Source organism: Coloeus monedula (genome assembly GCF_965178545.1).
Source record: "Coloeus monedula genome assembly, chromosome: 15".
Lineage (NCBI taxonomy): Eukaryota > Metazoa > Chordata > Aves > Passeriformes > Corvidae > Coloeus > Coloeus monedula.
The window spans coordinates 728,268-740,922 of NC_138795.1; the positions used below are offsets into that span (position 1 = coordinate 728,268).

The 12,655-nt window shown below is 52.6% G+C and overlaps 1 protein-coding gene across 1 annotated transcript in view; it reads right to left on the reverse strand.

Moving 5' to 3' along the window:
- Positions 1-240: 240 nt before the first annotated feature.
- The window catches only part of KCTD16 (potassium channel tetramerization domain containing 16), a gene marked incomplete at both ends in the record, with an annotated part of 56,138 nt that continues 43,723 nt past the window's right edge, over positions 241-12,655 (reverse strand). The window contains one exon of the mRNA XM_082291388.1: positions 241-692. Coding sequence (XP_082147514.1) covers positions 241-692 — 452 coding nt within the window. The remainder of the gene's footprint in view (positions 693-12,655) is intronic.

The window sequence follows — 12,655 nt, forward strand, 5'->3', positions numbered from 1 at the left end:
TTCAGCTTGTGTAAGACTCCAAGTTTACAAACAAAAGCGTTTGTCATTGTGCTTCCAGGACTGCAAAAATATCATTCCCCTACGACTAGAAATGTTAAGGTGAAATAGGCAAATTAGGCAGTACTAGAGATGGATTTTGGTTTTGGTGACCTAACAAGTAGTTATTACTGGGAATTACTTTTGTATCACTTAGGATCTGGCTCTAACGTAACAAGGTCGTGTGCTCTCCCCACCCAAAGCCTAAAGGTGGTACTTCCGCAGCAGTTCGGATTGCCAGGGGTGTTTCCTCTCGGGAAACCTGTCTGGGATTTTGATTTTGAGGAAATCCTGGATACATTTTTCCAGCTCTTCCTCAATGGAGAGCTTCTCCTTCACTGCTTTTTTCTTGCTGGAGTTGGACTCCCGGGAGCCAGAGGTGAGAGTCCGGAGCAGGTCGCTCTTCCTGCGGATCTCGGATTGCTGCAGCAGCTGCACCGGCCCCTTCTTGGCCGGCCGGTCCAGAGTCTGAATGTTGGGCTGGCGTGTGACAGGGCCACAGATCACGGTCTCCTGGGGGGAGCTGGCCTCGGACTGGCTGTCGCAGCTCGACGTGGACAGCTCGTTGCAGGACGTGCCGCTCTCACCCTCCTTGTCTCCTTTGCCATTCTTGCAGCAGCAGTCGCAGTGGGATGAGGACCAGCGGGAGGGCTCACCTGCAGGAGGACAGAGAGCCCGGGGTTACGGCAGCTCCAGACCCCCACACACCCCAGGACAGGCTGCTGAGCCCCCCAGGACCGGGAGGGCAGCCAGGGCCACAGGAACCCTCATGGGGACCTTCCCTGAACATCACCACAACTGCCAGCAAACATCCCCCGGGGCCCAACAGCAGCTGATGCCCATGAACCCTGGAGCTCCTCCATCCACCTCGCTGCCGTGTGCTGCTCAATACCCAACATGGGCTGAAACTTCCGAGATCCTCAGGGAGAAACCACCACATTTAACCCGATCCAGTGTTTAACCCAACTGAGCAACCATGGCTGGAGCCCCCCTGACTTCTCCAGACACTGTTTCTTCTTTGAGGCTCCACCACAGAGCCAGCTGGTGCAGCCAGCATTGCCAGCCTCTGTCCTGGTGGGCATCACCCCCAACATCTCCTTCCCTCGCCCAGCCCCACCCTGGGGACATCCCTCAGAGCAGCCTCCCCCCACAGGAGGCCTGGTCACACACAGCCCAGAGGCTCTGGGGACACTCGCTGCTTCATTCGCACGAGCCCAGCCATGGGAAGCCCAGGACAGCGCCTATTCCCGACTCCTGCGGCGCAGAGCTGGAGGTTTTCTTTTCCAGCTGGAGACCTGCCCAGCCGCAGTAATCCGTGACAAAGGGGAGAGCTGGCACCGGGAGCAGCTCCCTGACCACGCCAGCGCAGCCACCACGGAGAGAAAGGCCATCGGGGAGCATCCATCTTCCACTAACACGGAGCTGCCACTCCCAGCTGCTGCAGAGCGGTGACATCCCCAGACCAAGGGAAGCACCACTGAGCTGTGCAGCCTCGGAGCAGCACAGCAGCCCCTGAAGAAGGGGAAGGGGGGAAGGGGCTGGGAGCACTGACAGAGCCCCTGACTGTCACTGCCCCTCTCTCCTGCGTCTCCGTCCTTACCCAGCCAGGAACACCCTGCACATCATTTACAGGAACAGGCAGAAAACCAGAGATCAGGAAGCCTCCTCATCTCCTCCTTCCTCTTCCTTGTCAATGCTGAAGGAGTCTCTCAGTCTGGGAGCTGCAGGGCTACTCTAATTTACAGACTCACTTCAAAGCTGTCCTGTGTCTTGTCTGAAAACAGTCAAAAATGGCTAAATTGAATTTTTTTATCAATTTCTAGGCTTGGACAAAGGCATTATGAACTGAGCCCCTACAAAACCCTGATCCACATGCTCTGAGAGCACTTGCAGGAGTTGTGTGGATTCCAGCTCCTTACTGCAGCTGATACCCACATCTCACAGCGGTGGGACAGCCACTGAAACCCAAAGGGCTGCGCTTACCCAGCCAAGCAAAGCTCAAACTGTGCCTCGAGCGCCCAAACAGCTCACCTGACCCCAAACATCTGCCCCTGCAGGGGCCCAGGGCACTGCCGTGATCATCAGTGACACTCTGCAAACTGCACACAATGCTCAGGCCACGGACAGCCTGCTCCCAGCCGTGACTTCATGGCTGTCCCACAGTCCCGGGGCTGTTTGGATTGGAAGGGATCTCAGTCTCATTCCAGTCCCCCTGCCATGGGCAGGGACACCTTCCAGTAGACCAGGTTTCTCCAAGCTGGCTGTGACCACTTCCAGGGATGGGGCAGCCACATCTTCCATGGACTACGGGGAAGAAGAAGGGATTGAGCCACCTGTGCCCCCACTGACCCGGCTCCGAGGTGGCAGCTTGGGCAGAGGGACCCCCAGCTGCCATCAGGCACAGCTACAGTACAGAATTCATTAGCACAAAACAAGGTTTTATAAGTCAATTAAGACCTATTAGATGCTAATTTCACTTAATGAATATTCACCAACAATGGGCACACCACGGGTAAGCCAGGAGACAGAAACGATTTTGCCATGAATAAACAGTTTTGTTGGAGCCCCAGGGCCAATCTCAGCGCCGCGGGTGGGAGTTTCATGGAGCTGGGCTGGGGTCAGCAGGGAGCCTCTGTTCCCCAGGGGAGCACCGGTGCCCAGTGTGCCAGGGCCCTGCACGGGCTGGGGGCTTGCACAGCTCCAGCACCACAAACCTGCCCAGGCCGGGTCTCCTCAGCCCAGCCCTGGAGCTGTCAGGGTGACAGGCAGGACCAAAGGGATCAAAGAACTATTCCTGTGTTTTGCAGTGCTGGGGAAGCACCTGCAGCAGCAGCAGCACCCCAGGGCTGGGCAGGGAGGGGGCTGAGCCCGAGCCTGGCATGACAACGGCAGCAAAGGAGCATCGTGCTGACTTAACCACAGCACTCATTAATTAATGTCTAAATGCTTTGAGATTCTTAGATAAAAGTGGCTAATTAATTCTGGCCTGGCTTTCCTGCTTTCCTCCCTGATCTCAGCACATTTCTCTCCCAGTGCCCTAATTATAATAATTATTATTAGAAGCTTTTGAAGGAGCAGCAAAACCTCTGATGTATAATTGACACACAAACCATCAGCCACCCAGTTTTCCCCTTCTCCTCTCCCTCTTTCCCAACAAACAGGCTGCAAGGAGGGAATGGGAAATCCCTGCGTAGGGGGACAGATGCTGTGAGAAAACTGGGGAGGAGAGAGGAATGGGGACAGAAACCAAGACTGACAAAAGCCAGCGAAGAGTTTTCATGGTGAGAGATGGCACAGGGACCCTTCCCCAGCTCAGACACCTCTGACCAGTGCTTGGATTGGGAAATGCCAAGCCTGGGATGAACGCCCAATACTGACAGTTCTGGGGGTACAGGGCAGAGCCCCCCATCCCTCTGCCCCCCCGAGCCAGCAGTGGCACCCCAATGGCAGGGGGGCTGCAGGAACACTTTGAGGGGTCTAAAAGTGCCCCAAGGCCCGGTGCCCAGAAATACGATGTCGTCGTATTTCAGAACAAGTGTTACCAAATTCCATTCTCCAGGAAATCTCAAAATTTTCATTTTTTCCCCTCCTGAATCTGGACTGAAAGTCCCAGCTGTGGGAGGGCACTCAGTGGGATGGGGACTGAGCTCTCCCACAGCTCTGCCCTCGCAGGCTCCTTTTCAGAATAATGTTCCTTTTATTCAGCTCTTGCAGTTTTCACAGCCCTTTTTCCTGAGGTTTGTGGGCAGCTCTGGGGATGGTGTCACGGCTGGGAAGGGACAATATCCCCAGGCAGCAGCTGAGACACATCTGGTGCCTGTTTTTGAGGCACACAGAGATATTTTCTGTATCCAGACACTCATTCATCTCCACGTGTGTGGCTGTACCAACCTCCCAGTCTGTGATCATCACTTGAGCCATTTTCGTCCTGTTCTCAATCCACTCTGGTCCATTTATGTTGTCCTTTCACCTTTTCTTCCTTTTCCTGCTTCTGCTTTAGGGCTTTGTTGTTGGTTTGATTTATTTCTATTTCATGCTCCTTTTCTCCTTCCTGTCCCATGACTTTCACCTCTCCTCTGTTCGGGGTTTTGCTGCCTCCTCCTCCCTCTTTCCCTCCTCACTGATCCCCGTTTGAGCACTAATTAACCACCGTGCCCAGGCAGGCAGGGCGGGCGGGGGAACTCTGAGGCACCCCGGGTCAGCTCCCCATCACCTCCATCCCACTGGAGTCCTGTCACCTGTGTGCTTGCAGCCTTGTGAACCCTCTGTTCACTTCCCAACACCCAGAAATGAAGTGTTGGAGCTTTTAAACACCTCCCCCATTGTTCATATGGTCAATGACAGCTGGATTTCCGCGGGGCTGAGGACAGGGTGACGTTGGTGCAGTGACAGTTTGATTTAGACCAGGCGTGCCCAGCGCCTCCCACGGCTCTGCACCCGTGCAGGAATTAAGGGGGTTGTGATTGATGAGAGACCACGCTCTAACTGGTGTTTTAACGAATACATTCTGACTTGGTAATGGGCCCAGATTTATCAGAAGAAAATGCCCCCGTCTAAATAAAATTACCCAGGTAAAGCTGAGGAATGATGACAAATTCTGGGCACTGATGGGCTCCAGGATCTGTCCTGGCCACAGGACAGACACTGCTGGATTTATCTGCTTTTAGGATCAAGTATCTGCAGTAAAATTTCAGTGAGAGACAAACCCAGGCAAGGACTTGGCAGTAACACCATTGGTTTGAACCCTCCCATATGTTCAAAGCCAGCAGTGAGTGGGGGGAGAGGGATCTGGGGAGAGGAGGGAACCAGGGAGGATGGGAACTGGGAGGAGGAAGGGAACAGGCAGATCCTGCGGCTGTTCCAGCCCCCTTAGGAAGCTCACACAATGTTTACCCTTGTGGGGGCAGCTGGGGACACCTGGTGTCTGATTTAAATTCAATTGAAATTTAAATTAAAATTTAAAATTTCTAGTTCAAAGTGTTTTCCATTTCAATATTCTGAACCTGCCAACCCAATATAAACCCCAGAATTGTCCCATGGTTTCTCTTTTTCGCGCAAAGCAATTTTCAGCCAGTCCCCAGCAGCACACAGACTTCCATCAGGAGCCTCCCAGCATGTTGTCATTTTACCAGCACTCCTGAAATCTTCCCTAAAACACTCAGTTCTGGAAGTGAACTTCTGTAAGAGCATCAAGTTTGTTTGAAAATAAAAATAAGTTCCCCAAATGGTGGAGAAAAACAAGAGACCTGGTGTTAAAATACCAGAAGGCATATTAAATGAGCCAAAATATTTATATATGGATCTTCTCAAAGTAACATGTGGTGAAGTTAGAATTCGGGGAGGAGGGAGAAGCCTGAAGTGTGAGCAGCAGGATGGTGAGCCACGGGAAGTGTGGGGAGAAGCCGGTCACTGTGGCCATGGGCGCTGCCAGCCTGTCTGAGAGCTGGGGGGCACGCCCGGCCCTACAGACAGCTCCTCACCCTTCCTAACGAAAGCCCTTAGAGAGGAAAACTCCTCCTGTGGTCAGTCCCCTGTCTCGGGCATCGCTTCCCTGTGCAATGAACATTTTGGACTCTACTGGTGCCCCCATGCACAGCCAACCCTTCCCTGCGAGCCCCGGCACCCCCAGGCTGCACCCCCAGCTCCCTCCTGCCCTTCACTTCCCATCCACAGAGCAAAGCTTTGGCCAGGCTGAAGCAGGAGCAGAGCTGAGTGCTGCCCTTCCAGTTCTCGCTGGGGTTTTCACTGGTGGTTCAGCAAGGACTCTGCCTGAAGGAGAACAGGAAAAGGAGGAGCCTGCTTTGGGGGAAGAGCTGAGGGGTCTCAGCATTCAGCATTCCGGTACAACAGAAGTACCTCGAGGAATAACTCAGTGCTGCTGGCTCCCTTGCTTGGTGCTCCCCTTTCCCAGGACTGTGAGTAGGGACAATATCTGGCCATCAGGACTGAGGCATTTCAGTGTATTTTCCTCTGGAAAAATGGTGCTGATATGAAAACCTGACACTTAAGTTTTCTTCTGCCCACAGCATTTGCTCTTTCTGTTCTGCCTAACAACTCCAGCTTGGGTAAGTTTGGAGCACAGAGAATTCACAGCTGCCACTATTTGCACCTTTCTTCTTCCAGTTCAGCCTTGCCTCCTCAAATTTAAGACTTTTCTGAATAATTTTTATTTATCGATGCCATATTAACACCGTATCTTAACACAGCCTTTCCTTTTGCTTTCTGCTACTTTCAGTTTATGCTCAAGACCTTGAAAGTGAAGTTTGATGGAATGAAACCCAGCTGGGTTAAGGAGCAAGGGCTTTCCTTGTCCTCTCTGGATGATCCCCTGGAGTGACCCCTGGCCAGGCTGACCTGCACAGACACACAGGAAGCCCTCTGGTCGGCCAGCAGAGCAGCAGCCACAACCCAGGGAAGCGATGCAGGAGGATCATGGATTGAACCCCACTGCTGGTTTGTACTGACGTATTCCTGATGTTTGTTAAGAAAGAAACTCCAATCATGCATTAATTAAAACACAGGTACAACCAAATTAGTCTGAATAATCAGGAAACACATCCTCTCACAGTGCCCTAATTCTGGCATTACCCACAGGAGCTTTGCAGCAATGCAGCACGAGGGGAGCATCAGCAGAGCCCCATCCAATCTGGCTGTGGACACTCCAAGGGACGGGAGCCCACAGCCTCTCTGGGCGATATATGGATATTTCCATACCTATATGGAACCCCCAGTTTACAATAAATGAGCCCCAGTTTTGGACACCTGTTTTAATTAGCAAAGCCAAAGTGTTTATCGCTCCTGCTTCTCAAAGACCTGTGTGAGAAACTGCTGACAGATGGTTGTGGTAATGTGGGAGCCAGAATTCTTGAATTTTTGAAAATTAGAGCTCATGAACTCAGAAATGCTCTGGAGATCCAGAGCTATCATGTCAGCCTATGTTGTTCCAATTAATTGCAATCAATCACTAATTGAGAGCTATTTTAAGACTTGTCATTACTCTGAACATAATGGAGAATAAATTGCATGTTCCCCTTTACCCCCACCACAAATGACATCAGTGCAAAGAAATCTCAGGAAACTGAGCGTAAAAGAGGAGCAGGAACCCGACTGCTGATTTCCTCCTGTCCCCCTGGCAGGTACAATAACACAGGAGCTGTAGATTGAGAAAGGGAAGAGATAAGGGCTGAGACAAGGGATCACAGGCAATTCTTGGGGCTCCACCTCTAAAACTTGCCAAAATGGCAGCTCTGATATCACTCTATTTTAACAAGTTGGAACTCTATTTTCTCTAAGACGTCTTCCTAGCCAAGCTCTCTGATTCCATGACAGCCCTGGGGACAGGAAACGCCGCTTGGAATGGGTTTAATGGGGGCAGCAGTTTGGTTTGGCTTTACAGCAACAGCCCCAAATCCCGACAGAGCGGTTTTGACATGAAAATCAAATAACCTAAATAACAGTTCAGCAACAGGCCGGGCGTTTGCTGCAGTGCTGGAGCAGGCAGACCCAGCAGGGACAGAGCTCTCAGGGGCAGGGGGAGCTGAGGAGCGGGACCCGTGCTCAGGGACAGCCAGTCTGTCACTCACTGTCACCCTGTGACGGGCACCAGCTTGACAGGCTATTCCATCATGGCACGGCAGAAAATCCCCAGGCTAAGAGATAACCAGTTCTCAAATGAGGAGTTTCTGCTAACAGCGCTGGTTCCAGCCAACGAGTAAGGTATTTTTTAACCCAGCTACAGTTCTGCTGTCTTTTCATGACATTTTATTTTGGATACGGTTGGAGCAAACCCAGGTCTCCTTTTAAAACACCCAAGTTCCACTTTTTTCTCCCGATGATTTAATCACATACTCTCTTCCCTTTCATTTCCCACCTGGTCCTCATCGACACTATATATAAATCTGAGTCTCCTTGGATCCTGGCCGTGGCCTCTGCATGCCATCATCACATGGATAAATTCACCCCTTTCACCTCTCATTTGTTCCGTTCTTGCAGTCGCTCCAGTTTCTTCTCTCTCATCTTTTACTCTCAGTATCAAGTGATTTGCTATTCTTGGAGTATCCTTCCCTTGTTCCTTTGTCTCTGCTCCAGTGCTGTTCCCAAAAGTCACCCTTCCCAGGAGCTGCTCACAGGGGCTCCTTGGCCAGCCCTCCGGGGCTCTGCAGTCCAGTTCTCCTTCTCCTCAGGGTTATCAGCTTCCTGTCTCTGCTTTACCAGTCCCTTCCCTTCGCTTCCACATGCACAGCAGGGGATTGCAATGCTATCAATCAATAATTAAGCTGTATAACAGGGCTATAAATCAATAATTAAGCTGTATAGCAGGCAGTGAGCTGTTGTAACACACAACTGACGTGATTGCTGAAAAATGGTGGTGGTGGGAGGAGATGCTTTGACTTTAAAGACAAGATTGGTAAAGGTGAGTGAATGCAGCCCTGCTGCTCACCCTGGCAGCTCAGGGGATGGCTGGGCAGCCTCCCAGGGAGGAGGGGATCCACTGCCAGGCCCTGCTGTGTCCTGGGAGAGGAACACCCACGGAGGGGACACCAGGCTCCCCCACTCCTGGCACACCCACCCAGCTGGCAAAGCTCAGTGCCCATGCTGGATGCCATGCGAAGGGTGGCAGATGGAGCACACCAGCTCTTCCAGCTCTGCCAGTGGTACCCCAGGGCCTGGAAGGGAGTCTCTCCCATTTGGACCGGCTGAAGCCACTTGTGAAGCACCACTGAGCAGACCTGCAAAGGTGACAGGGGCTGCAGGAGCAGCCTGGAGTCATCAGCCCACAATGAGTTTATTATTTCTTCCCTGCCTCGTTCAGCCCCTGTGCTGGCACTGCCCCCCTGGCACCGGCAGAGCCAGGAGGAACAGCTGCTTCTGGCTGGGAACAGTGACATGATGTATGTCCCTATTACAGAGGGACACGGACCATGGCTGCTGCATCTGGGCTGGGCACTGGGACAGGGGTGAGGGCAGCAAAGCAGCCAGAAATGGCTCTGCTGAGACATCCAGCTAAAAAGATGCTTATGAAAACAATTACTTTGGAAATTACTTCCCTCTTTCCTGCTTGAAGCCATTACTGATCTCCTAATTAGGAGGCTCTTGCAAGGGGAGCATCAGCCTCTTCCCCAGGCAATGAGGGATGGGACAGGGGGAAATGGCCTCCAGGTGCCCTAGGGGAGGTTCAGATCGCGTTGTTGGGGACAATGTCTTTACTGAAAGAGTGATTAAGCATCAGAACAGGCTGTCCAGGGAAGTGGTGGAGTGTCCTTCCAGGGACACACTCCTGGAAGTGTCCAAGGCCAGGCTGGAGGGGGCTTGGAGTAACCTGGGATAGTGGGAGGTGTCCCTGCCCATGGCAGGGGTGAGAACAAGGCGATCCCTAAGAACCCTTCCAACCCAACCATGCTGGGATTCTGTGGTTCATAGGCACCGCAGGAGCTGCCCAGCAGTGCCACAGGGCATTCCCTGGTTATTTATCCCTCGGGATGACAGTGGCATTTTTCCCCAGCCACAGGCACTGACAAACAGCTCGGGCTTGGCTGCATTTCCCAGCCCTGAACCAGCTGCATTTTCCACAAGCACCTCCTGAGGACGAGCCTCGTGTGGCTCTGGCAGAGGCAGCAGAGGGTCGTGCTGCGGGGCAGCGCTGCCAGCCCGGAGCAGGAGGGACAGCGGCTCATCCCCACCCTGCCCCGCCGGCTGCTGCTCCTGCCAGCGAGAGGAACCGCGGCGGCTCCATGGAAAACCAGGGAGGGGCTGAGGGACAGAGGAGCCCTGCAGGGCTGCTGGTTATTAATTCTTTGGAGCATGATCATGATCAGAGCTGCTGCTGCCAGAGGAAAGGAGGGATGCTCCGACCCCTCAGCAGGAGCACAGATGGTGCCGAGCTCTGCATCGGAGCTGCCGCTTTTCTGGGACTATCAGATATCCCTTTCCATAGGGGCAGATGCTCGTTTTTTATGAGCTATTTAAGACACTCTCTCTGGAAGTTTTCTTATTTTTTCCCTGTCTGAACCTCATAAACTGGGCTTCTGCTCTACAGAGATAAATTTGATTTATGTGAGAAACATTCCCAGGCACAGTGCGCTTTGCCTTAAACCCCGTATCTCGCTGTTCAATGGTGCTGTGGCTTAGCTTGGTTTATTTTCTATCCTCTAAGTGGTGAATTGAACTTTCAGAAATGAATGGTTTGGTTTATCTGATTTAGCATCTTGAGCGAAGCACTTTTGCATCAAATAAATGCAGGCAGTGGGAGACCCTCCAGACACTACTTTATTCCAAGCATTTTCAGCACTGGTTTCAAGACCAATTAAGTTACCCATGCCTGGGCAATCCTAAATGCTCTGGGATCAGAAGCTTTTCCCTTCTGTGGAGGGTTTGAGGGGATGAGGAGGGTGCTGAGCCAGGTTGGGGGCGGCACCACGGTGCTGGGCAGGGACTGCAGGGCCCCCAGCTCCCTGAGCTCTCCTCTTGTACAGCATCACCCAAAAACACCCGGCTCGTTCTGGTTTTGCAAGGTCTGAAAAGAATAAAGGTAGAAGCCAGCCCAAGCCTAAGGTGCCCCGTTGTTTCTGAATTCACAGAGGGTGCTGCAGGGAGGGGATGGGCAATTCCCAAAAATGGAACAGGACGTTGGAGAACCGGCTCCCTGGGAGCAACTCCAAGTGAAGTGTGGGATGATGACATTTAGAGGTGGGAAGCATGGCACAGTGTCCATGCTCGGGGATGGAGGGGATGCACTGGGACACACCGGAGCGGATAAATCCTTACTGGGAAGTGAGGGGAGGCAGGCACCGAGAGGCTGTCGGGGCTGTGGGACCCTGGGCTGTGGGATCCAGTGACCAACCCTGCAGCAGTGCCACCCCTCGGTACCAAGCACAGCAGCTGCACACACATCCCCTGGGGAGGGCTTTCTACCAGGGCCTGAAAGACTTTTCCCTAATGAATGCAAGGAAAATTGGATTTTTTTTTGAGATGGGCACACTGGATTGGATAGGTTTGGGGAAAATAAACTAAACTGGTTTGGGTTAACTAGTCTGCAGCTCTGCCCTGCAGTTGCAGAAGAAAATACTTTTTTTTCCTGCCAAATCTTACAGATCATTTGATATTTTCTTCATTATTTTTTTAAAGGAGGATGCAAAAATTTGTGGTGAAATTAGAGGTTTCTATCAAACTTCTCCATAGGAACGCAGAAAATCTGAATGATTGTGAGTCTAGCACCTCTGTGTATCCACCTGTATTCCCAGAAGTCTTCGAGCATTACAAATGTATTCAAAGTCACAACAATGGAAGGAGTTTTCTACTGCAACGTGGAAACGCATCAAACATGGAAAAATTGGACTAACTGTCCTTTGACCTAGAAGAAATGTTGAAAATTTAAGTAAGCTCTCAGCTATGTACAGACGTGATCCTAATCCCTCTGGAAATAATGTGAGCATTTCTGCTGACTGGAAAAGCCTCCAGAAGAGCCCAGGAGCTGCAGGCTCTGTGCTCTCACCTCACACACCCTTCACTGCTCCAGAACCGCCGCGCTCGCCGCTGCCCGCAGCTCACAGTGCACCTTGTGAGGGCTGCCTGAGTCCCCAGGAAACTTCACAGGGAAAAAATTGATATCCAGAGTTAATCTGAGGGTTGGTATGTCAGGCTTCCCCAAGCTGGAACAATTCCTCCTCAGAGGAGGAAGCAGGAACAGGTCACGGGGAGCAGTGCCCTGCCTCTGCCCCCTGGGTCACGGCTCTGCTGGCACCTCGTGGCCTTCGGGTGCTGCAGAGGGAAGCTCCACGTTGTAGTGGGGCAGGAAACGGGCAGGAACTCAGGACACTGACAGGGACACACCAACAGGGACCACCCCCATGGCATTAAGGCTGTGGGATGGAGGCTCCAGAGCAGCCCTGGAGGAGCAACTGGGGTTGTTTGAGTGGTGGAGTCGAGAGTAACTGAAAATCCAGTTTGTGTTTTCCTAACTTCTGTTCCTCTTTTTCTGTTTGATCAGAAGTGTTTGTAACACATTTCTGGAGTGACTGAATGCAGAGCTCCCAGCACTGCCCACAGGAGGGGCAGCAGGGGCAGACAGGAGCCCTCGCCCCCAGCACTGCCCACACTCCACCAGCCTCATGAGGTGCCACCTGCAAAGTCATTCCAGAGGAACTTCAGGAAGAATTTCTTCACAGAAAGGGTGCTCAGGCCTTGGCAGGGGCTGCCTGGGGAGGTTTGGGGTGCCCATCCCTGGAAGTGCCCAAGGAAGGGCTGGAGGTGGCACTCAGGGCTCCAGGCTGGGGACAGGGTGGGGTCGATGGTGTTGGGGGTCTTTCCCAACCTCAGTGACTCTGGGATTTGACTTGAAAACTGAAGGGAATTACAGAAGGAGGATTCACAGGTGGCATTCAGCAGCACCCAAGAAATGAGATGACCTTACCAAGGCCTTTGTCACTACTCCCAGCGCAGCCATGGCCCAGGGCCAGGCCCTGCCCCAGCCTGGCCTCTGCAGGAAGGGTCCCCAGCCCTGCCCGTGTCCCCCCTGCTGCAGCCCTCCCACAGGAACGGCTCCCGTGGAAACTGCGGCAAGCAGAGTGTTCAGCTGCTCTAATCACACTAATTGCTTGAGACATTTCCTTTCTCCCTTCCC